This window comes from Rhinoraja longicauda, chromosome 5 (genome assembly GCF_053455715.1).
Source record: "Rhinoraja longicauda isolate Sanriku21f chromosome 5, sRhiLon1.1, whole genome shotgun sequence".
Lineage (NCBI taxonomy): Eukaryota > Metazoa > Chordata > Chondrichthyes > Rajiformes > Arhynchobatidae > Rhinoraja > Rhinoraja longicauda.
In genome coordinates this window covers 73,144,891-73,171,437 of record NC_135957.1, presented here as the reverse complement: position 1 = coordinate 73,171,437, position 26,547 = coordinate 73,144,891, and the positions used below count along the sequence as shown (strand labels likewise).

General features: G+C 40.6%; 1 protein-coding gene across 1 annotated transcript; it reads right to left on the bottom strand.

The window, feature by feature from the left end:
• Window positions 1-1,255: 1,255 nt before the first annotated feature.
• On the bottom strand, window positions 1,256-26,114 carry ube2j1 (ubiquitin-conjugating enzyme E2, J1). Its single transcript, XM_078399798.1, has 8 exons — window positions 25,977-26,114; window positions 17,488-17,561; window positions 15,888-16,019; window positions 13,971-14,055; window positions 13,415-13,520; window positions 12,072-12,201; window positions 7,470-7,604; window positions 1,256-3,199 (listed from the first exon to the last, which is right to left on the bottom strand). The coding sequence occupies exons 1-8, from the start codon at window positions 26,005-26,007 to the stop codon at window positions 2,933-2,935; spliced, it is 960 nt and encodes a 319-aa protein (XP_078255924.1). The 5' UTR covers window positions 26,008-26,114; the 3' UTR covers window positions 1,256-2,932.
• Between the last annotated feature and the right edge of the window lie 433 nt (window positions 26,115-26,547).

Below are 26,547 nucleotides of genomic sequence, written 5' to 3'. Positions count from 1 at the left end.
TCCAGCATTTTGTATCCTTTGAGATCCGTACTTGGTTTGATTGCAAATATATCTTTCAGGGCATGGGATACAGATAAATCTAGGAGGCTGTGGTCTTGCATTATTTTTCCCCACCTCGATTCTCAGCCCCCCTTTATCCCTCACAACACTTAGTCTGTGAAAGGGCCCCAGCCCAAAACATCACCTATCCATGTCTTCCAGAGATGCTGCCGGACCCGCTGAGTTACTTCATCACTTTGTCTTTTTTTGTAAACCAGCATCTGTAGTTCCTCGTGTCTACATTAAAAGACATTTGCACAAGTACATGGATAGAAAAGGTTTAAAGGGATAAGGGCCAAATGTGGACAACCTTAGGGCTATCTCAGGTGAGAGCATCGTTTTTGGCATGGATGAGTTGGTCCATGGGGCCTCGTTCCATGCTGCATGATTCTATTAATGAGCTTCCATAAACTGCTGCTACATCAAATGTTTTTTTTTTAGAAAGACCTACAACCCACGACATTGTTACTTATTACATAATCTGTTTAATAACAGTTAATTTTAAATTATAATTTATACTAAAATAGAACATTAGACTTTTGCATAGGAGATAAACAAATCCCTAATTCTCTCTGAATAAAATGACTTGTCAATGTAAAAGTAAACACTTTACTTGCTGGAAAAGTAATACAATATCAGGAAATCACTGACTCATTAATCGGATTGAATACAATAGGACTTTCAGTTAAATCCAACTGTCTCTTGTTTAACGTCACCCAGTCCTTCTCTCCAGAGATGCTGCCTGTCCTGCTGAGTTACTCCAGCTTTTTGTGTCTACCTTCGGTTTAAACCACCATCTGCAGTTCCTTCCTGCACACGTCTCTTGTTTATTACCAGCGTATTATCTTCTAGCTATGCAAATATACTGAGCTAATACAACAATATAAAAAAGGTTTTAACTCTCAACGAAGGAGGAAAGACTGATCTGTACAGGATCAGACTAGTTAGTCCACTGTCTCCAATTAGTCCTCCAATGCTCTGCAATAAAGCAGTACACAGAGTACTTTCACATTATGTACAAAATATCTTTCTAAAGGTGTATACTTTACTTTTAATCCATCAAAGATATTTGGTAATGGTACTCATATTTAGTTCATGTATTTCTAGCTGTCTCTTTTCAACTTATAAGCCATGATTGAAAATTTTAACATTCAAAGTGTTAATTATTTGATCAATGACAAAAAAATGAAATGAAGGTGACAAAGCACAAACAATAAATCTGGAATTATATTTATTCAATATTATAATTAAATTGTTATATCAGTACTATTTTAGCAACCTTCTGAATTGTGCTTGTGACAGAAAAGCGTTTATAATATCACAATTCATGAACTTTGATACAAAACTCTCCAAAGAATCTTTCGGAATGGATGACAGGCAATGTTGCCAGACAGGAAAGTTCATTTTTCTTCCAAAGCTATTTCAAACAAAAACTAAGAGCTTTTCTCAAACATCTACTTTGAGCGTGGTAACAATGATGAATAAGAAAGACAAGAGTAACCAGATTGTTCCCTTAACTGTAAAGTGCTGTGTTGATGGTTGTACAATTTAGGTCCCACAAAAAGCAATTCTATAACAGGAAATATAATGATATACGTTTATATCTGTGTGAGATAGCTTTAAAAAGATTTACATCAACAAAAGTCATTGTTCAAAATGCAACCAGCAATTGAAAAAAAATCTCCCTCTGTTCACTCAGAATGTCAAATCAAAAATTATAAATCTGCATAGCATCGTGTACAAGAAAATTCCATTATTAACTTTGAACAGAAAGTTCAAAAGAGACATGCACAGACACTTGAAACTCTGACATGTTATTACATTCATACCTCAAGGAAACAAATCATAATTGAGAAAGCGCTTTTTTAAAATCACTTGCTGAAAAATGCAATATTAGGCCAACTCGGGATGGGAAGAGGTTTCCACAAATAACTTATCCAAGCATTATTCTCAAACGCAACAACTCTTATGCCTATTGAAGCTTAGAAATATGGTTACCTTGACTTTACAACCAAAATTACTGCAACATTCCTTCATGTTTCTACCCATTAAAATAAGCTACTCAAATATAAAAAGATATATTGCTTCTTGGACAAGCGCCAAATCATTTTCCTTTTAGTACTACATATTCCATGGGTTTTTGTATCATGGAAAAACTTTTTAAATATACAATTTGTTGCTCCTGAATAATAATGTTAAATTAATCTACAAGATCACAAAGCATGGAGCCTGCTGTTTTTTGGATTCATTTTATAGGTCTTTGTAGATCACATTTCTGATGGATCCCTCGTAAGAGGAGATATTTTAAAATGTAATTAATGGTATTTCTTTTAGCCTGGTGCCATGAAACTAGTATTACATTTTAGCCTGTACCTACTTCACTGAGCAGTGTGAAGAATTCAATATGGATTTTAAATTTGAAGAGTACCATAACTCCTGCCAAGCTGCTCAAATGCACATAACAACTGGAAATTCACCCTCTAACTGACAGGGTTACAATATTAGAGAACTTCAAAAAGGGAAAATTGTATATAACTTGACTTGGACTGGTGTTAACGTCCCAGTTAAATAGTTCAGCAACACGTTTAAGATCAATACATTTTTGAACAGCATAGCCTCAATGAAAACAACTCAATTCTACTAACACTAAACTGATATGATCAAAAATATTCTTAAATGGGTTTCCCTGCAGTGTAAAATTTTGAAAAATGCTTTTTGCTATCCCAAAGATAATTATGCATAACCTTTACATACTATAACTTCTTAAATCCACTTTGCAAAGGTCATACAATGCCCAGCAAATATTGTTTAATATGGTGACCGAACATGCTAGAATACATAAGGTATGTAATAAACCCAGTCTATGCTATACATATTCATTACAATTTGATCATTACAATTCATAGTCAAATCTATATTCATTGGCCATGTAAATCCTTCGGAAAATGAGGGCAGCCAGTGCTAATGTCAAAACAACGATTAGGATAGTGGATCCTATTTGATTCGTGTTAGCTGGTTGCCGGACTTGAGAGTATGATGAAGTTGGGCGCCTTGTCTGTTGTTGCTGTTGTGCACGCCGCTGTCGAGGGCTGAGCGATGTCGTATTCGGCACGCTTTGTGTATCTTCCCCATTCCCAACGTGAGTGTCATCTGCAACAATCTGAATAATGGAAAGAAAGATCTTTAAATTTTTTTATTATTAGAGATACAACGCAGAAACAGGCCCTTCTGTCCAGAGTCCGCACCGACCAGCGATCCCCGCACACTGCCACTACCCCACACACTGGGGACAATTTAAAATTTCACCAATGCCAATAAACCTACAAACCTGTACGTCTTTGGAGTGTGGGAGGAAACTGGAGCACCTGGAGAAGACCAGTGCGGTCACAGGGAGAATGTACAAACTCCATACAGAAAGCACCCATAAACAGGATCAAACCCGGGTCTCTGGCGTGATAAGACAGCAACTCTACTGCTGCACCACCGAAGGTTCCTTGGGCTCCATCCAAAAGAATCAGATCAAATTGCAACATTGCCAAATTCTGACAATTATGATATGATATTATCTCAATACTTCAAAACGTGATGGCAAGAGAGATGTTCATTTAACCAATCAAGTCCTGTTAGCTCTGGTCAAGGACATTCTGGCCATTTTATTCCCTTATCTTCCCCATGTACTCCTGCAAATTTCTTCAAGTTCCCTTTAAAAAACCATGATTGTACTTGCCTCCACTACTATTACTGCTACAAGCAGCATATCTGAGAGCCTGATTCTCAACCAACGGTTTTGTCCCATGCTACTTCTTGTTGTTTCGCCAATCCCATTCACTCCATGTCCTGATTCAAAATCCCTCTGCTAATGGGAATGGTTTCGTGCTGCCTCTTGTTTATACACTTGAGAATTTTAAATACCTCTAACGAATCTCCTTTACATTTCTTCTGTCTCAAGGAAAAGAACAAATTCTTCTGTCTACACACATCCTTGAAATCATGTAGAAACAAGGAACTGCAGATGCTGGAGGGGAGGGGGGAGGGGGAGAGAGGGGTGGGAGGGAGAGGAAGGGGGAGGGAGGGGAAAGAATAGGGTGCTGCACCAATGCAGGAGAGGTTTGGGCCCAATGGGTCCACTTGGTCTAGTTTATATTAATATTATTTACCTGTGTTTGGCCCATATCCCTTGAGGCCTTCCTATCCAATTGCAATTATCTTCTAAATATTATAATTATACCTGCATCTACCACCTCCTCTGGCAGCTTGTTCAATATACCCATCACCCTCTGAAATTTTTGTTCCTTCGATCCACTTTAAATCTTTCCCCTCACCTTAAACCTATGCCCTTGATCTTTAGATTCCCCTGCCCTTGGAAAAACACTATCCTAGCTATACCTGTCATAATTTTATAAACCTCTTAGAAACTTTCATGTCTATTTTCCCCATGGTGTGCTGAAAATGTGTACAGTACTTAAACATAAGGTGTCCTATAAAGGTTTTGTATTAATCCCTTGCCATGGCACTTGGTGTCCATTTATAAAGCCTAGCATTCCATCTATTCTTCTTTTTAAAAAATGCACTATTTCAGCCGTTCTGCATGCAACAATTTATGCACATATATGCCTTCAGAAATTTGTGCTTTTACCCTTTAGGACTGCACCTACTAATTTATATTGCTTCTCTGTTGTCATCTGACTGAAATGTAATACCTCTCATTTTTCTATTATATAATTCACCTGCAGTATGTCTACCATTCCACCATCTGTCTGCATCACCCCCAAGTCTGGCACTATCCTCCTCATGGTTCATTTATGTTTCGTCAATATGTTTCCAAGTTTTCTGTGGTCTGTGGTGCAAGTAGTTTTGTCAATTATATCAAAGTTTAAGTCTTAAAGGACAGAGAAAGAGTACAGAATTCTGGGGAAGACCACTATACACTGTATCCACCTATTGCCGCTACTGTTTCTTGTCACGTATATTTTTACCGCTATTACCTCTATTGCCTTTTTTTAATTCCATAGATTTTATTAAACATCACATAGGTTAAATCAATAGTATTTACCTCCTCCATCCTGTCACCCAATCCATTTACAAGACATTTGGACAGGTACATGGATAGAAACATAGAAACATAGAAAATAGGTGCAGGAGTAGGCCATTCTGCCCTTCGAACCTGCACCGCCATTCAATATGATCATGGCTGATCATCCAGCTCAGTAGCCTGTACCTGCCTTCTCTCCATACCCCCTGATCCCTTTAGCAAAAAGGGCCACATCTAACTCCCTCTTAAATATAGCCAATGAACTGGCCTCAACTACCTTCTGTGGCAGAGAATTCCACAGACTCACCACTCTCTGTGTGAAGAAATGTTTTCTCATCTCGGTCCTAAAAGACTTCCCCCTTATCCTTAAGCTGTGACCCCTGTTTCTGGACTCCCCCAACATCGGGAACAATCTTCCCGCATCTAGCCTCTCCAACCCCTTAAGAATTTTATATGTTTCTATAAGATCCCCCCTCAGTCTTCTAAATTCCAGTGAGTACAAGCCCAGTCTATCCAGTCTTTCCTCATATGAAAGTCCCGCCATCCCAGGGATCAATCTGGTGAACCTTCTCTGTACTCCCTCTAAGGCAAGAACGTCTTTCCTCAGGTTAGGAGACCAAAACTGCACACAATACTCCAGCACAATACACACAATAGGAAAGGTTTAGAGGGATATGGGCCAAACACAGGCAGGTGGGACTAGTGTAGATGGGGCACATTGGTTGGCATGGGCAAGCTGGGTCATAGGGCCTGGTCTATGCTGTATGACCTTAAAAACATCTAACAAATAGACAAATTTCCACTAACAAATCAATCCATTAAATTCTTAGTTTACATGCCTATCCTTCACCATTAAAGTAGTCAAAGTGACCATTAAACAACATATGGCTAATAATTATGACAGCTGAATTAATCCATCAGACACAACTTCAGTTTCTTGACTAATATCGTGGAACACAGATTATTATACCCTTCCCAGATAGCAACAATTAGTATTATTAAATCCAATTAATAGGAATCTAGGAATAAGGATTTTAATAGGATTTTAGGAATAAGATGCTCCTCGTTAGCTTTAATTACAATTAAGACTGACGGCAGCTCTCGCAAAAATATCATAAAAATTATTTTTTAATGTATGTAGATTACCCAATTTTAAGCACATAATAGATCAAACTAATAAATCGGATATTAAGTAAAACATGCAGACAGCATTTCCCGATTTAAGTTGTTGATTCATTTTGGCTGTTCTATCTTTTCTTTCATTGAACATGAACAGATGAATCAACGTCATTAGATTTGTTTTTGCTAAAACAATCTCCAGTCCTCGTCATGCCTGAACCGCAGCTTATCCTGGATTTTGACCATAATTTATCTGCAAATTCAAGTTGAAGCTCCCTTCCACCCCCACACTATCTTGGCTATATTCCAGGCTACAGCATTTCATAACAGATGAGTGTTACATAAATGCTCAATCCACATAAAATAATTACAGCAGAGCACCATAATAACCAGGACATTTTGTTGTATATTCGCAAACTAATTTGGATGAGTTTCATCTGTTAAATCCAAAAAGCATTCAAATTCTTTCAAGGATTAAATTGATCAAATCAGAACAATAAACAAGGGAAATTCAATGGAATCTTCAATGGTGGTTAAGATGCAAAATTTGATTTAAATTACAGTTGCTATGAATGGCAGTTTTGCTAAATTAGCTACAGACAAGCCTTGGGCAATTTCAAATTAATGGACGTGTAAAAGAATGTTTCCAGATCAAATAGTTCAAAAATGCAAGGTGACAAACTATCATGAATGTTTTACTGAAATAGGCTGCTGCCAAATTTAGGGATGATAACTGAAAAATGCCATAATAAAGATAACTGCAATAGCAGAAATCAGCATGTGTAAACTAATATAGAGCAATTTTTTCCAGACTGTCTAGACAACTCTGGCAGTACAAAGACAGTCAATGCAGTAAAACAGCAATACTGAGTGGTATTAGAACAAAACTTCCACATAAATTTTAAAAAAGCAACGGCATAGGGGCCACCAAGTACCTTAACCGAGAATAATAACGATAACATGTTCAATAATAACAACAACATTAACGAGTGCAAAATTCATCTAAATGACCAAGAGATGAATAAAACAGCTGGCAAAAACATTGTCACATTTTTCAGATTTTAACACTGCCTGTGTTTAAATTATGAAACCCAATGTGCAATTATTGAAATATTCATGAAGCATATGCCAGATCACTAATTGGTTAACACAAAGATTTGTGTTTGCTGTTTCCCATTGATCACTTTAATAGAAACATTTTATTTGATTTCATAAATACATATCTGCAGAAAACCTGCACAGTTCAGTCCAAGGATATGGAATACCTCGGTTTACATACCATTTCTGTTTCCAGACTGGTGCCAGCGGATGTAGGTTGCTGGGAAACTTGACTATCTTGGTTTTCATTTATTATTGGTGCTGGAGTAGCAGCAGCAGATTCAGTTGCAGTATTGCTTTGAGTGTGTGTCTCTGCCTATTGAAAGGTAAATAACACATTTACAAACTTTAAACCTCACTTGCATCCACCTGTTATCTGCCAGGCTTTGTCCTGCCCCTTCTCTTTTCAAGCTTTATTCCCACCCCTACCCCCCCCCCCCCTCCCTCCGCTTCAATCAGTCTGAAGAATGGTCTCAACATGAAATGTCATAGAAACATAGAAAATAGGTGCAGGGGACACCATTTGGCCCTTCGAGCCAGCCATTCATTGTGATCATGGCTGATCATCTACAATCAGTAACCTGTGCCTGCCCTTTCCCCATATCCCTTGATTCCACTAGCCCCTAGAGCTCTATCTAACTCTCCTATAAATTCATCCAGTGAATTGGCCTCCACTGCCTTCTGTGGCAGAGCATTCCACAAATTCACAACTCTCTGGGTGAAAAAGTTTCTTCTCACCTCAGTTTTAAATGGTCTCCACTTTATTCTTAGATTGTGTCTCCTGGTTCTGGAGTCCCCCAACATTGGGAACATTTTTCCTGCATCTAGCTTGTCTAGTCCTTTTATAATTTTATATGTCTCAATAAGATCCCCTCTCATCCTTCTAAACTCCAGTGAATACAAGCCTAGTCTTTCCAATCTTTCCTCATATTACAGTCCCGCCATCCCAGGAATTAACCGTGTGACCCTACTTTGCACTGCCTCAATAGCAAGGACGTGCTTCCTCAAATTAGGAGACCAAAACTGCACACAATACTCCAGATGTGGTCTCACCAGGGCCCTATACAACTGCAGAAGGACTTCTTTGCTCCTCTACTCAAATCCTCTTGTTATGAAGGCCAACATTCCATTAGCTTTCTTCACTGACTGCTGTACCTGCACGTTTACTTTCAGTGACTGATGTACAAGGACACCAAGGTCTCATTGCACTTTACCTAATCTGACACCATTGAGATAATAATCTGCTTCCTTATTTTTGCCGCCAAAGTGGATAACCTCACATTTAACTACATTATATTGCATCTGCCATGCATCTGCCCATTCACTCAACCTGTCCAAGTCACCCTGCAACCTCCCAACATCCTCTTCGCAGCTCACACTGCCACCCAGCTTTGTGTCATCCGCCAACTTGCTAGTGTTACTTCTAATTCCATCATCCAAATCATTAATATATATTGTAAATAGTTGCGGCCCCAGCACTGAGCCTTGCGGCACTCCATTTGCCACTGCCTGCCATTCTGAAAGGACCCGTTTTTCCCCTTCTCTTTGCATCCTGTCTGCCAACCAATTCTCTATCTATGTCAAAACCCTACCCCCAATACCATGTGCTCTAATTTTGCTCACCAACCTCCCATGTGGTACCTTATCAAAGGCCTTCTGAAAATCCAGATACACTACATCCACTGGGTCTCCTTCATCCATTTTACTTGTCACATCCTCAAAAAATTCAAGAAAATTAGTCAAGCAGGATTTCCCCTTCATAAATCCATGCTGACTTGGACCAATCCTTTTACCGCTATCCAAATGCGCTGTTATTACCTCTTTAATAATTGACTTCAGCATCTTCCCCACCACCGATGTCAGGCTAACTGGTCTATAATTCCCCGTTTTCTCTCTCGCTCCTTTCTTGAAAAGTACGATAACATTAGCTACCCTCCAATCCACAGGAACTGATCCTGAATCTATTGAACATTGGAAAATTATCACCTATGCGTCCACCTCCTTGAGTACCCTGGGATGCAGACCATCAGACCCTGGGGATTTATCAGCCTTCAGTCTCATCAGTCTACCCAATACTATTTCTCGCTTAATGCAAAATTCTTTCAGTTCCTCTGTCTCCCTTGATCCTTTGTCCACCAGCACATCTGGGAGATTGTTTGTGTTTGCCTTAGTGAAGTCAGATTCGAAGTACCTGTTCAACTCTTCCACCATTTCCTTGTTACCCATAATAATTTCACCCGTTTTTGCCCACATTTGTCTTTACTAATCTTTTTCTCTTAACATACCGAAAGAAGCTTTTACTGTCCTTCTTTATATTCTTGGCCAGCTTCATATCGTACCTCATCTTTTCAACCTGTATTGCCCTTTTTGCTATCTTCTGTTGTCCTTTGATAGTTGCCCACTCCTCTGGCTTCCCGCTACTCTTTGCTATCTTATACATCTTTTTTAGTTTTATTCCATCTCTAACTTCCCTCGTCAGCCACGGTTGCCTCTTACTCCCCATAGAATCTTTCTTCCTCTTTGGAATGAAATGATCCTGCATCTTCTGGATTATGCCCAGAAATTCCTCCAATTGCTGTTCCACCGTCATTCCTGCTAGGATCCTTTTCCATTTGACCTTGGCCAGCTCCTCTGTCATGCCTTCAGAGTCAACTATTCATGTTTTCCATTCTATTCTATTCTGACCCACTGACTTTCTCCAGCACTTTGTGTCTTCTTTTGTAAACCAGCATCTGCAGCTCATTGTTTCTACAAACATGAAACTGTTATCTTAGCTTGGTTGATAGCCTTATATTCCTAAATAATTCAGGGATTGGGGTTTAATTTGCATTACAGGACTTCCACACACAATCCAGGCCTAGAGTTCAGCACTTGCACAGCATACATACAAATTGGCAGAGGTATTAGTCACTCAAGCATATCTACAGAGGTCATGGCTAAACTAACTATAATCTTACTCAATATCCCCACTTACCCTCAGAAACATATCATCACGTGGTTTAACAAGAATCTACATCAAAAAATATTCATAGAATCTAGAATTCTCTTTGCCAAAAGGTAGTGGAAGCAAAGGCACACATGCGCTGGCATTATTTTCCACACTTTGCCCTGCCAACAACTTTGCATAGGCAATTTAGCTCTAATTTCTGACATCACATCGCACTCTCGCCCTTCTGCACTGAGTTTGCCCATCTCGCCTTGTTCCACCTCTTGTTCTTCACTGATCATCCAAACACTCCAAAAGCTTTCCCACTTTCACTGATCGTCTCTGCACCAGTTAACTTCGCAAAATGATTGCAAAAAAATTCAATTTTTTTTCTTAGATTTTCCTCTCATGTACACAATTTTACTATACTACTGCATTTTTTTTCTATATATACATACTCCAACATTCAAGGCCACCTCTTTAACATTGCCATGTCATGTGGCATTTCTACTTCCATAAGCCCACTATCAATTCTATGTTCACCCAAAACGGTACCATCATCTTTTGCAAAAAGGTATTAATCCTTGATGTGTAGGAAGGGGAACTGCAGATGCTGGTTTGAACCGAAGGTTATCATAACAAGCTGGAGTAACTCAGCGGGACAGACAGCATCCTTCATCGTGTCCCCTTTCTTACATGTTACTGCATGGCAACATTACTCAAATTATGCAATTTCAATAGTATGCCAATACCCTGTTTGACCTTGCTACCATCTCTAAATTTCTTGTTTACTGGCGATACATTAGTGTACAGGAAGCCATGATCTTCAGATCTAACCACATAATACTGATTTCATCTATCTTGGTATTTGTCCAGGATATTTAAAAAACTCTGATTTAATTGTTGCAGTCATATTTGAACCATCTATTGAATCACAAACCCTGCAGTTTCTCACCAAAATTACTTCTTTCCATCTCCAATTCCCCCTGCTGCTGCTGGAATCTTCAACTATGCCTTTGTTGGTTCTAATGCCTTTTCAGTTCTGGGCTCTTCAATATTTCCAATTTTAATAGTTCCTACTTCAACCGATGTTTCCTCCTGTACGTCAGCGAGACCAAGCGCAGACTTGCCGACCGTTTCGCTGAACACTTGCGTTCCGTCTGCCAAGGTCCACTGGATCTCCTGGATGCTAACCATTTTAACACCCTGACCTTCCTGTCCTTGGCCTCCTCCATTGCCCGAGTGAAGAGGATTGCCATAGTAGCTTAAAATCCATTGGGATGAACATTGATTTTTTTAATTTTAGGTAGCCTCCAACAAACACCATCCCCCCTACCCCCCTTTCAACCCTCCCCTTCGACTGTACCCCACCTGGACTCACACCTATTTCTCCCCTACCCCTTCACCTCCACCTACATTCTTTCCTCTGCCATAACAATTTGTAACTCTTCAATCCTTCTGTCTCACACCCTCTGTTTTAATCGCTGGCCTTTGTCCCAACCATCTGCCTAGAAAAAAAACCCTCGTCTGTGATCACCTATTACCTGCCACGCTTTGCCCTGTCTCTCCAGCACACTATGTCCTTTTAACAGCTCCACCACTGGTTACAGAAGCTTCAGTTAGTAGGGTCTTAAAATCTGGAATAAATCTCCTAAATCACTTCTAATCTCAACACTCCTTTGAAACAATATCCAGAAAATACATCTGACTTGTGTGGCTCTGGCTCTTGAAAGGTTGCCTGTATAAATCATTATAAATGCCAGCACACAGTACACTGCATCACTGTGCAAATTCCAATCAAACTGTCTTTTCCGACTTAATTTTTGTTCATTGCTCGATTTATAAAAGGCAACATACCTTAAAATTGATTTGTTTTGCTAATTCTTTGGCCTCCACATCAGCGAGACTTGGAATGCTACTTTCTGAGCATGCCAGCAGGGCTGTCCTCATGCAAGTGCCACAGGTTTCACAGTTGAAGTCCTGTGACCTAAATCAAAAGAACATTAAGCATGGTCTTTTAGCAGCATTTGCAATTAATGTTTTGCAAAAACTCATGACTCTTTACAATCTGTTCATTACAATAGCAATAACAATTAATCTAAATACTTCTAAGTGGTCCTTTAATCAACTTCTTTCCTCAAAGCAGCTCCTTACAAATAGCAACGGTTATGGAATCTTAGTTGTTCACATTTTCAAGAACTATTTAATACAGAATTATTACATTGTGTGCATTCATTTGCAGTGAGAAATCTAGTAACATTTTACAACCTACACCCACCAACATCAAATGCTCTTGCAAAATTCTAAAAGGGAAAAGCAGATTAGAGGGCTACAACATGAACTGCAGCAACAACCGCGCAAACAGGACGGTGTGGCAACTGGTGAAGGGAGTGCTGGAGCAGTCCAGCGACATCGACGCCGAGTTTTAAGGTGAAACGACACAAAGTGCTGCAGGAACTCAGTGGACCAAATCAGTCTGAACTGATTCCGAAATGTCACCTATCACGTTCTCCAGAGATGCTGCCTGTTCTGCTGAGTTACTCCAGCACTTTGTGTCATTTTGTATATTAACCAGCACCGGCAGTTCTTTGTTTCTGCCTAGTGTTAAGGTGATTTCAACTTGCATAAAATCTGACTTAGGCACGGTTTAGGGAACGTAACCTTAACAACAAGTCGGGGAGTGTCTGTAGTTGAACAAAAGCCAAACATCACAGATGATTGATTTCTGAAATTTTACAGGACATAAGATGCTGGGAATTAACTAGTTGAGTACTTCCCACATTGTGTTTTTAATCAGAGAAGTTGAATTTGGAAATAGCAAAAGTGAGAATGAAGAAACTACAATGGTCAATTCTATACAGAGGATATTTGACTTTAAGATGGTACAAAGACACTAATTCTGTCTAGGTTACGTCCAGTGTACAAAAGCAATTTTGCTAAACCGTTTCAATGTTAAATGTAGCAAGCTACAATTGAGCAAGAGGATATGATAGGCTGACATGAATAATTACTAGCACCCAAGTAGATTTAAAGATTGAATAAAGTCAAACGTGTTACAAATGTACATTTTCCTTCTGGAACATTTTTGGTTTCAGGAAAAAAAGAACCGAGTGGGGCAATTAAAACAATTAGACTAAAATATTCAGGAACTCTCCTAGAATTGGTCTACTTGCATGATGTAAATAAAATTAAAATCTTACTTTTTGGCCAGTGCTTTTCTCTCATCAGGAGTATAATCCAGAGAACCAATGGCTCCTTCTCCTTTCGTTGGCATGAAACCAATAATGGCCAACAATGCAGTCCGTACTAGGAAAAAATATAATATGGTTTAAAGCAATTACGTTAATTAAATTGGAAAAAATGGGAAGTTTAATTTTTCTTTTAAGTTTTTCAACACACACCATAATAGCTATTAGTTAACAATTCAATAGTTGAGAAGAAAATTCCAAAAAAGTACAGACACACTCAAGTTTTGTTTTGCTCATTTCTTGTATCTTGTGATCTGGTACTCAAATGGAAATATTGCTTGGCATTTCAAATCTCCACCGCTGCATGGCTGAAAGGGGAAACTTCAGACATAAAACTAAAAATCGCACGTGTAATACTGCACATGACGCCTCAATTGTATTGCACCAGAATTAAAGCTGTACTACAACACAGAAAAGCAACACGAGTGACCTGCTGCACAACCCTGCTGCACAACAGCTTTGGAAGTGATGATTAACATTGATGACCTGGATCGCAGGTAATACTCACTACTCCAGGATGGTTGCCAGGTTTCAGGATGATGTCCTGAAATGCTTAGACAAATCTTCTTTCCTACTTCGAATCTACCATTAGGCTGAAACACAAACACCCTCGTCAGGCAGCAGCAGCAAATAATTAATACACTGCAATTGTTGTTACATTTCTGATCATTTCTGGTAATGTTGAAATTGTACAGGGCATTGGTGAGGCCGAATCTGGAGTATGGTGTGCAGTTCTGGTCACCAAATTATAGGAAAGATGTCGACAAAATGGAGAGGGTACAGAGGAGATTTACTAGAATGTTGCCTGGGTTTCAGCACTTAAGCTGCAGAGAGAGGTTGAACAGGTTGGGTCTTTATTCTTTGGAGCGTAGAAGGTTGAGGGGGGACTTGATAGAGGTTTTTAAAATTTTAAGAGGGACGGACAGAGTTGACATGGGTAGGCTTTTCCCTTTGAGAGTGGGGAAGATTCCAACAAGGGGACATAACTTCAGAATTAAGGGACAAAAGTTTGGGGTAACATGAGGGGTAACTTCTTTACTCAGAGGTGGTGGCTGTGTGGAATGAGCTTCCGGTGGAAGTGGTGGAGGCAGGCTCGATTTTATTATTTAAGAATAAATTGGATAGGTATATGGATGGGAGGGTTATGGTCTGAGAGCAGGTAGATAAGACTAGGTCAGAGAAAGTGGTCGGCGTGGACTGGTAGGGCCGAACGGGCCTGTTTCCGTGCTGTAATTGTTATATGGTTATATGGTTATTTCCAATTGTTCTTAACATTTCCAAAATAATCAAAGCAAAATATTAAAACACTTTGTTTTGCCATTAGAAAACTTTATGGGGTCAATTGTTTATTCCAATTTTCCAAAAAGCCCAGTCAATGATATCTCTGGGGAAAAAATATTTTTCACATCTGCTAATTAACATAATAGCGTAGGAATCACTTCATTTAATGCATTAATATTGTCAGGAAGTACACAGAAGTGTAACAAAAGACCAATTGCATAACAAGACGATGAAAACAAAATGCAAATGTCAACGGGCATGAGCGTGATTAATTATCACTGGGTTGTCAATAAACCCTCAATGCTACTGTTTTGGCACAGAGGATTACCTAGCTGACATTGAAGACTAACCGCTGACATAAGATAGACACAAACATCTGGAGTAACTCAGCAGATCAGACAGCATCTCTGGAGAAAAGGAATAGGTGATCTCGGGTCGAGATCCTTCTTCAGACTCGAACCAAAACATCGCCTATTCTTTTTCTCCAGAGATGCTGTCTGACCCGCTGAATTACTCCAGCTTTTAGTGTCTATCTTCGGTTTAAACCAGCATCTGCAGTTCCTTCCTGCACAACCGATGACACCCACTGCAAATGCATGCCTACTGAATAAACTCAGCATTGGCTCTCTGCAAGACACCAGGTCAAGAAAAATGATATTTATTCTATTAGAATATATGTAAACAGAATATACTAATTAGCATCTTGATATGAAAACAGAATATTTTTTGCCATCCAACAAGTTTACAACTCATCATTTTTTATCCATTTTGTGATTAAAAAAAAAAAGATCAGCCTCTTCTACCTGTACCCCCCCAAAGTGGTTGCATTTAAAAAAAAAAATTAATAGTCAGCTTGTTTCACCACCGGCATCTTGATATCTACATCAGAGGCACAGGGAATCACATCTTGTGCAAGATCTTATACATACATTTCAGTTCAACACTTCTCCCAAATGTCAATGTTTCTTGTGTCCAGGCAAATGCAAAGGATCATATAATAATAATATTTAGAGGAAAGGGAGTTTGCCAAATGCACCATTTAACATTGATCCCTCAACCAAATGGAATCACCAGACAATGGCCCAGAGATTAAATTGCTTTAAAGAGCTAAGTAACATTTTAGACAAATTTAAACAGAGCTTACTGTTAGAAGAATAATGCTGGGCGGCTTCATGGGATATTCTGGTGGCAGCACAATTCGGCCATGGTATACACCACCATCAAAGTCAGAGTCTGGAGGACCTCGTACGGTGAAATGCCATTCGAATAGATTATCCTACAAGTTAAAAGAGAGAACAAACAATTGCAAATGGCACGTTGAGCAAGTTTTTACTGATGTTAAGTCAGAAGCAGAAGGCAAGTCACAAAAAGGTACAAACATGCTTGTCGTTTATTGCTAGCATGTAAGCATTCATCCACGTGTGGAAAAGAACAACATCCACTCCAACTTATACAAACCACGGTCCCAAATCTTTTGAAAACGCCAAAAGCCCCACAGAATTTAGCATCCCAGTGAACCTCCCCACCCTTGCGTCAGAAATGCCGCCCTGCTAGAGTTATTCCTGGCAGCATCAATTTAAATTACCATTAATTTACCAGCCGCAAAAGATTCGGGTTTCCCAATCTCCTTCCTGTGCACTCAATGCATCTGCCCAGACCCTGGCTTAGAGAGTGATCCACTGTCTGAATTAACTCCAACTATTTACTTTTCTCCCAACACGTTTTACAACCAAAATCTAGATCATCACAAAAGACCAGAGTCAATGGCCAGAAATTAAGGACAGAACCCATGCCTGCTTATTCCCCTTATCAATTTAAGAAGCACCAATGGCACCGAGGACCATGTGGTTGTACGTTGTTTCTTCCCAGGCACAAAGTATCTTCATTGGTGTGAAACCATTGGACTAGGATAGCTCCCCAGTCATTGGAAGAACCAACTACAGCTACGGTTTACATTTTGCTCCCTTCTGGCAAGCACGGTTTCTGCTGGCAGCTTTTGCAACTCAGTTCACGAGTTTATCATCTGAGAGTTCAACTTTGATGGTATTTCCAAAATTAACACCATTTGGAATGAGACTATAAACTGTAATGGCTTCTAAAACACAGACTAGACATTCACTTGTAAGAAGTGAAACTTCAAACCACAATATATTGAGTTACAGTTACAAATAAAATTTTCAACCACCTCAGAACCACGAAGGAAAAACCCAGGCACACTGTTGGTCGAGTTTTAAAATTAAAAGTTAAAACTCTAGATACATGTTCACAGCAAGTGGAGAAAAAAAGGATAAACATTTAAAAGCCTGTTAAGGTGTTAAGTAGCACCCTGAAGTAAATTGATGCACATTTATCCAGAGTAGGGGAATCAAGAACCAGAGGGTATAGGTTGAAGATGAGAGGGGAAAGATTTAATAGGAACCCAAGGGGCAGCTTTTTCCACACTGAGATGGTGTGTATATGGAACGAGTTACTAGAGGAAATAGTTGAGGCAGGTACAATAACAACATTTAAAAGACATTTGGACAGGTACATGGATATGAACGGTTTAGAGGGATATGAGCCAAATGCAGGGTGGTGGGACTAGCGTAGATGGGGCATCTTGGTCTACATGGGCAAGTTGGGCCGAAGGGCCTCCATGACTATTTGTTGGACCATTCAGGAATGGTTCGTAAAGAGAGGAAATTTCATCCATACCAGGAACAAAAAACCACACCAAATAATTTTTAAACGTTTAAAAGTCTCACCTCCAGAGGCTGGGCATGGTACTGTTCTGTGGGGTCTCTCAGTTCTTGTGCTTCTTTCATTAAACGTTTAACAGCTATAAAATAAAACAAATTCAGCTAAGAAATCTAGACAATGGTTGCAAATAAGCAATTGCATGTTTTATTTTTATGTTCACTCAAATATTCAAAGTCTCTTTTTATGCTTATTTGTTTGACCCGGAATTTTCAAGCTTTTGTACATGTGAAAATAAACTAAACTAAAAAATCCGCTAGCGAAACCTTTGTTTGTGTACTTCTTACCCCTGACTATCCTGACGCCAGCCTGATTATCCTCCCACTTAGCCTATTCTTGTGCTCATCTAAAGATCTGCAGCCGGCACCTAACTTCACACAGGTCTAAAGGTAATCCAATCTGATTTATTTTGGATTGCACAGTAAACATCGTTATTTTGACATTCTTATTCTCCTTTTGAATTCCCTACCCAACTACAATTTACTCCAATCACACAAACATTGACAAACGATGTTCAACTCCTGGTAGCAATTATTCCCAATTTTATTTCATCTCAGACTGGTGACTGAAACTTTTCCAGTTCTCCTTTCTTCCAAGATACTGTTTTTACACCATAGCTCTTCAACTAAACTTAACTGAGATTCTTAAAAACTCTTCGTGGCTTGGCAGTAAATTTATTTTTACAACTTCTGGGAACTTGGGATAGGTTGCCAGTTTAAAGGAATGCAAGCTGCGGTCACTACTGCGGCAGCTATTAATCAATAATGTTTCTGTGTTCAAGTAATATATCTACAATGCCCCCAACCTACACATCAGATGGTTTATCAACGTTCCTAACTTCAGACACAAGTGCACAGCCTACTCCTAAATGTTTAGGGCCCACAACCATGGCTTGTGCCCAGCATGGCTGTCAACTTCAAGAAAACAAATTTGACACATCTTAAGCACCTTCAGCTCAAAGAATGACGTGGTACAGACATACCAATGCAACAGGAAGAGAAGAGTTAATTGAATATTTTGACCCAGGAAGTTTGGATAGCTCTTTCGATTTGGCTAACGTTCGGAAAGATACAAGAATACTACTACATGTCAAAGGTATCACAAAATGCTGGAGTAACTCAGCAGGTCAGGCAGCATCTAGGAAAGAGGGAGTGGGTGACTTTTCGGGTCGAGACCCTTCTTCAGTCTGAAGAAGGGTCTCGACCCGAAACGTCACCCACTCCCTCTCTCCTAGATGCTGCCTGACCTGCTGAGTTACTCCAGCATTTTGTGATACCTTCGATTTGTACCAGCATCTGCAGTTATTTTCTACACTACTACATGTCACATGCATAAATGAATCTCGGATGTAAAGATGGAGAAGCTTTGGCCCAAGCAGGAACAAAGAAACATGCTGCCCAACTGGAACTGAGGCCAAAGATTTTAAGAAAGCTGGGGAAGTGTTGACTGTTACAAACAAAAAAATTAGAAAGCAAAATGAATCACATACACCCCAAGTCTGCTAAGACAGGTCGAAGTCCATGGTACAAATTACAAACAGGCTAAGGACACTTTTCTGAGAAACTTCCTGAGAAGCTTAAAAAGGCACCTCCTTCAGCAAGTTGCCTCGGAAGGGAACATTCCGAGTCAGACATCCATTGCACTGCCTCAGCACTGATGCCCATATGTGAACAGAATTGTCATGCGTCATCATTTCCTCTGGAGCATTGGAGGTTGAAGGGAGAACTGATATCAAATGAGGGGCATTTTCCCAGGGTGAAAATGTGGAAAAACTCAAGGACATGGCATGGAGGTAAGAGGGGCAAAGTTTAAAGGAAAGGTGCAGGGCAAATTTTATTTTTACAGAGAGTGCTGGGTGCCTGGAACATGCTGCCTGGGGATGGTGGTGGAAGGAGATAGGATTTTGATAAGCACATGAATATATGAGGTGTCGAGGGATATGGATTACATGCAGGCAGAGGAGATTAGTTTAACTTGGCATTATGTTTAACACAGATACTGTGGGCCGAAGGGCCTGTTCCTGTGCTCTATTATTCTGTTTAATGAGGTTTTAATCCGATTGGCCTCTAGCAAATTAAAATACAGCCATCTGGACCATTTAGTCACAGCTATCCTTTCTACTATTTTATTAATTACTTAGCCCATCTGGCAATTATAACTACATCTTCCCGAAGGCCTTGTTCCTGTGCTGTACTGTCCTGTGTTCTTTACAAACTACAATACCTTCGGAAGCAACCCATTATCACCTTCTCAATGACAATTAGATGTGGAAAATCTAAAATAGCATTAGAAATACCTGGCAGATCAGGCAGCATGTGGGAGGGAGAAGAAATACTGAGTTAAAATGGATCAGAACAAACCAACTCCACAATAAGTAAAAAGTTTGGGTAATTGGTGAATTGCATTTCATCAGTTTCACTCTCTCAACTGTATCTGATTTGGTGACAACACTTCCAACACCTGCGATTTAGATTTTTTTTAACTTAACTATGGCTTTACCTCTGTAGATTGGGCTGTCAACCACACCTGTTCCATTTCCCACATTCTGCTCTCATCCACTCTCCTGCCAGCCAAACCAACTTTAAAAAACTGCTTTCTCACTTCTTCAATTCCAATGAAGAGTCGGTAACCTGAAACTTTAACTCTATTTCATTCTGCACGTAATAATGTTTGTACCGGGCCCTGGTGAGACCGCACCTGGAGTACTGTGTGCAGTTTTGGTCTCCAAATTTGAGGAAGGATGTTCTTGCTATGGAGGGCGTGCAGCGCAGGTTCACTAGGTTAATTCCCGGAATGGCGGGACTGTCGTATGTTGAAAGGCTGGAGCGATTGGGCTTGTATACACTGGAATTTAGAAGGATGAGGGGGGATCTTATTGAAACATATAAGATAATTAGGGGATTGGACACATTAGAGGCAGATAACATGTTCCCAATGTTGGGGGAGTCCAGAACAAGGGGCCACAGTTTGAGAATAAGGGGTAGGCCATTTAGAACGGAGATGAGGAAGAACTTTTTCAGTCAGAGGGTGGTGAAGGTGTGGAATTCTCTGCCTCAGAAGGCAGTGGAGGCCAGTTCGTTGGATGCTTTCAAGAGAGAGCTGGATAGAGCTCTTAAGGATAGCGGAGTGAGGGGGTATGGGGAGAAGGCAGGAACGGGGTACTGATTGAGAGTGATCAGCCATGATCGCATTGAATGGCGGTGCTGGCTCGAAGGGCTGAATGGCCTACTCCTGCACCTATTGTCTATTGTCTATTGTCTATTGTTCTGTAGGGAGTTTCCAGCACTTGGATATCATTTACAAACTGTTTCACTAGAGTTGGCATTTGTTCCCAATCTAAATATCAGCTTATGTTTAGTTATAAGTAGCAGTATTAAAATTTTAAACATAGTTTGGAAAACCTATGAGAAGAAAACAATATATTTGCAAGTAGTTTTGTTGGTCCAAATTACAAAATTTAGAATGCCATGATCTCCCCCACCCACAAGGAAATACAATAGTGAACCATTATAATAACCATTATACCCAACTAACAATGGTTTGAAAACAAATTGTATTACTTTGCGATGAATACTTGGTGCCGTGGATATTTTGGTCATGAGGAAAAGCTTCTAGGTAAACTAAGTTTAATAGTTAAGATAAAACATTTTTTTTATTCAAAAGATTTATAATATCTATGCCAAACCTTCAAAAATCCACAGCCAAACAAATAAGAATATAGAAACATGAGATGTAGAAGTCAGTACTAACTTTACTCTTTCAGGCTTCGTCCACCATTCAGTCATGATTAATCTAGCTCAACACTATCTCCCTGCACTACCCCCCATATCCTTGATTTCCTTTATCTTCTGAAATTTACAGATCTCTGCTTTGAATGCAATTAATCACTGGGCCTCCTTAGTCCCCCAGGGTGCAGATTATTAAAGATTGACTAGATCGGGGAGAAATTTATCTTCTACTCAGTCTAAAATGGCCTACCTCTTATTGAAACCACTCACCTGGGAGGGGGGGGGGGGGGAGGGAATCTCTTCTACATCTAGTCAGTCAAGACATGCGAGAATTAATAGCAGAAAATGAGGGAAAAACTAAGTAAATTACACTAGGAACGTTACCATTATGAAAGAGAATTTTAAGACAAATGTAAAAGATCCTTCAAAAAAGTAGCCAACATAATCAGCCTAGAATATATTTTTCCAATGGAACTGGGCAGGTTCATAATGAATGGGGAGGAAATACAAATTTTCTTGGGAGTGGGCGAGCGAAAACTGCCTTTACATGTATCCATCCTACAATCAGACGTGGACAAGAGACTGCAAATGTTGGAATCATGAGTAAAACACAAATTGCTGAAGGAACTTAGTCGTTTAGGCAACAACTGTGGAGGGAAATGAACTGATGAGTTTTTGGGACCGAAACCTGACCACTGAATTTCTCCAGCAATTTGTTTTTTACTATAATGAAATGTAGCTGAGTAGCTAATTGCAAACCATTTATTACTCTTTTTAAGGTGCCCAAAAAAATGAAACTAGGCAACAAAAATCTTTGCAAAATAAAAGCAACACTATATTTGCTTAGATAAAAATAGCCGTGGCAAGTTGCAGATTTTATATTGAGCTGCTTAACTCCAGCTGTAGATGACCACAGACTTCACAAACTTGTCATGTTTTCAAACCAATCACACCAGCTGGGACACTTTCTGAACTAGTACACATCACCACTATTAAGGCTTAAATTTTAATATCAACCTTAAATTAGTTTAATATGTAGAACATTTTAACATGCTGTACTGTGACACAAACAAATTGTAATATTAGACAAATAGCATTCAAATAATACAGCTCATATTATATTATCTTTTGATTTATTTAAAAATAAGCATTGCAACTATCGCATCAGCAGACCTTGAACCGATTATGGCTTGACAAAATAATTTGAGCCGCAGTCAATTAGACATTTCTTCTTTTAAAACTTTGCAGAAACATTCCAAGTTTTGCCATAATTGGTAAAGAAATGCCAAGATAAAAGTAGGACCAAAAAAAAATCTATGATATTTAGATGATGCATTCTAATGGTTTCCAGTTTAATTTTGTTCTTAATGTGTGTTGAGAATCCATTTCCCAAATATCTATTTCCTTTATTTCAGGCTCCCATTGAGAAGATGGGCCTTGCAATCATATCAAAGACATTAAAAACGGTGAAAGACATACATTTCAAAAATGCAATCATTTTCTGGTATTTATTTGTTATATGTAGATTACAAATCTCAAACAATTTGCTCAAAAGCAAGATACTCTGAATGATATAAATAGCAGCGGTGTTGATTTCCGATAAAAAATTATCAGCTCCATCCTTAAACTTTTTTACAGATCTGTCTAAATTTATTGTAAGAAAATAACTGCAGGTGCTGCTACAAATCGAAGGTATTTATTCACAAAATGCTGGAGTAACTCAGCAGGTCAGGCAGCATCTCAGGAGAGAAGAAAATGGGTGACGTTTCGGGTCGAGACCCGACTGAAGAAGGGTCTCGACCCGAAACGTCACCCATTTCTTCTCTCCTGAGATGCTGCCTGACCTGCTGAGTTACTCCAGCATTTTGTGTCTAAATTTATTGGGCATTTCCAGCAATTGTTTTTATGGTAAATGCTCATCTTAGTTGAGAAACCACACAATGGTATTCTGAATTGTTTCTCCAATTACTGCAACATTTTACAGACTTGGGAAGCAATTTCTGATTGTCACTTGTCTCACACATTATACAGCTTATTAATTTAATTTCATAAAATGAGCAGTCATTAACTGCAAAGTAAAACTGCAAAGATGATGTGTTGGGTGCTATAGTACAAGGTGCCAACATACTTCCCTGCAACATTTTCATTATCAAATCTATTCTAATGTAGACAAATTAACACAGCTATGACTTCATCAGCATTTGTAATCATTTGAAGTTGAAAAAAACCTATGCGTAAACACAGCCAACCTTATTTTAAACAAATTGTTAAAACAATTTATACTTTAATACTGCTTTGAGTTAAACTTTAGTTTTGACAGCGTGGAAACAAGCCTTCCGGCACATCAAGTCCATGCTGACCAGTAATCACCCGAACACGAGCACTATCTTACACATTGGGGACAATTTCACTAGCCTCTTCCTGAGAGCTAGTGACAGAAAATATGAATTTCTGACAGACATTTGACAAGGTTCAACAGGGAAGTATGAAAACAGGTGGAAAGACATTCCCTGTAGAGAAGATTGTGATCTTGCAATGGGATATAGATGGATGGCGTGACTAGGCAAAAACAAAAACTGGCAAATGGAGTTTATTGTGGGGGGTGGCAAAGGTACACTTCATTAAGAGGAAAAGATGATTTAGTATCTAAATGGAGAGAAAATTTAAATAAATGAAAATCAGTGGGATCTAGGTATTCGGGTACACGAATCACAAAATTAGCAGCAGGTTAAGAAGTCTTTATTGAGAAGGCGTTGGTGTTTATGAATGGGGAGATGCTACTTGACAGGGCAGATGTCGAGAGGGTTGCCTGATGGGAGAATCAGGAAGAAGGGTACAGAATTAGAAGGCTCCAGTCTTTTAAACCGAGGTGTGTAGATATTTCTTCTTTTAGAGTGGACTGAAACTCTGGAATTTTCCTCCATCATTTCCCAACCAATCCTCAAATTTGGTGGAAGCCAGATTTTTAGATATACTTAAGATGGGAATAGATTAATATTTGAAGGATCAAAGAATTGAAGTTTATGGGGAAATCGTATAGATGAACACATATCAGCCTTGAGCATATTGAATGGCAAAGCAAGCTCATTACATGTACCAAGGTGCAGTGTAATTGTTTTTTTGTTGCGTGCTATCTAGTCAGCGGAAAGACTATACATGATTATAATCAAGATGCCCTGAAGAGCCTGATGATTACACCTGCTATTTTCTGAGCTTTTGAAAGACAAATATCATTAAGACTTTTAAAACTATAATACGTTCACAAGCTATAAGAGTAGAATTAGACCATTCAGCCCATCGAGTCTACTCGCCAGTCAATCATGGCTCATCTCTGCCTCCAAATCTCATTTTCCTGCCTTCTCCCCATAACTCTTGACACCCGTTCTAATCAAGAATCAAAAACTAAGTTAGTTGGTGAATCGAGCAGACCAACTTTTATACAAGCTAATGTTGACTGGGTCTAAAGGATGAAATGCCAGCCAGCCAGTGCAGCACTGAACTAAACAATGCCTGAAAATTCTGAACGAAAACAAGTTGAACGTGTGCTTAAAGGGCAAGGCAATGTTAACATTTCAGGTCAATAACACATGCAGTCGGAAAACGCATTTGCTTAAGTTAAATCCGATCGTTAATGGACAATCTGAATTAGTAGCGAACCGAAAGTGAGCAATGTGTAGGAAAGAACTGCAGATACTGGTTTAAACCGAAGATAGACACAAAAAGCTGGAATCTTATTATCTAATTTATTATCTAAATGTAGAGAAAATATAAATAAATGAAGATCAGTGGGATCTGGGTATTCGGGTACACGAATCAGGACAGGCACCAACTCTGGAGAAAAGAAATAGGTGACGTTTCGGGTCCAGACGCTTAAATTCTACAGATTCAAATAGGTGAACTTTCTAATGAAAGGGTAGTATGTAGGACCAGCATTTCACCTTATAGTTGACCAAACTGTGAACAGTTTACTCCAACCAGTAATAGAGGGGCGATGGCAAGTGGCTGCAAGGAACCCAAGAGAATGAGCAAAATAAAAAGTAAGTACTGGAGGAAGTGGGCGAGGTGGAGGCACGAGATTGGCTGGTGTCTAACTGAAAGAACCCGAGGCTCGTCCATCTGTCAACGCCCAAGTACCCAATGCAAATGCTCAATGACAGCGTTGACGAAGCTGGAAACCGTGGTGGGTGGCAAGAAATGAATCAAGGAAGGCCCTTCAGCAGATTATAATCGTCTCACACTCAGCGGCTCAGGGAAGGGCTGCAGCCCGGTGCCTATCACCTCCAGCCGGGCTGCGGCTCAGAGAAAGGCTGCAGCCCAGTGCCCATCACCTCCAGCCGGGGCTGCGGCTCAGGGAAAGGCTGCAGCCCAGTGCCCATCACCTCCAGCCGGGGCTGCGGCTCAGGGAAAGGCTGCAGCCCAGTGCCCATCACCTCCAGCCGGGGCTGCGGCTCAGGGAAAGGCTGCAGCCCAGTGCCCATCACCTCCAGCCGGGGCTGCGGTTCGGGGAAGGGCTGCAGCCCGGTGCCCATCACCTCCAGCCGGGCTGCGGTTCGGGGAAAGGCTGCAGCCCGGTGCCCATCACCTCCAGCCGGGGCTGCGGTTCGGGGAAGGGCTGCAGCACAGCCCAGCCGGGCCGGGCCCGCCTACCCCAGTGAGCCTCACTCTCCAGTAAAGGGAAGACAGGGACCCGGTAGCCCGAGGAGCAGCAGCCGCTGGGAATCACTTCACTCGGTGATAGCCGCGGTCGGGTATGTGCCGGTGCCACTCACCCGGGTTCCTCAGGTTGTACTGGACCTCCATGTTGATGCGGGCGCCTCGGCCGTCCGGCTCCCAACGCGACGTCACGTCACACCGCCCTGACCCCGCCCCCCCGGGCCGGCCTCCGCCTGGCGCAGATCACGCGGACCCAATCCCGTGCGCGGAGGCTGCCTGCCGTGACCATGCACGCCGACGTCCACACTGCCCTGCCCCTCACACGTGACATCCACACTGCCCTCCCCCTCACACGTGACGTCCACACTACCCTCCCCTCCACACTGCCCTCCCCTCTCACACGTGACGTCCACACTGCCCTCCCCTCACACGTGACGTCCACACTACCCTCCCCTCCACACTGCCCTCCCCTCACAAATGACGTCCACACTACCCTCCCCCCTCACACGTGACGTCCACACTGCCCTCCACGTACCGTCCACACTGCCCTCCCCCGCTCACACGTGACGTCCACACTGCCCTCCCCTCCACGTACCGTCCACACTGCCCACACTGTGAGGGGGGAGGGCAGTGTGGACGTCACGTGCCCTCCCCTCTCACACGTGACGTCCACACTGCCCTCCCCCT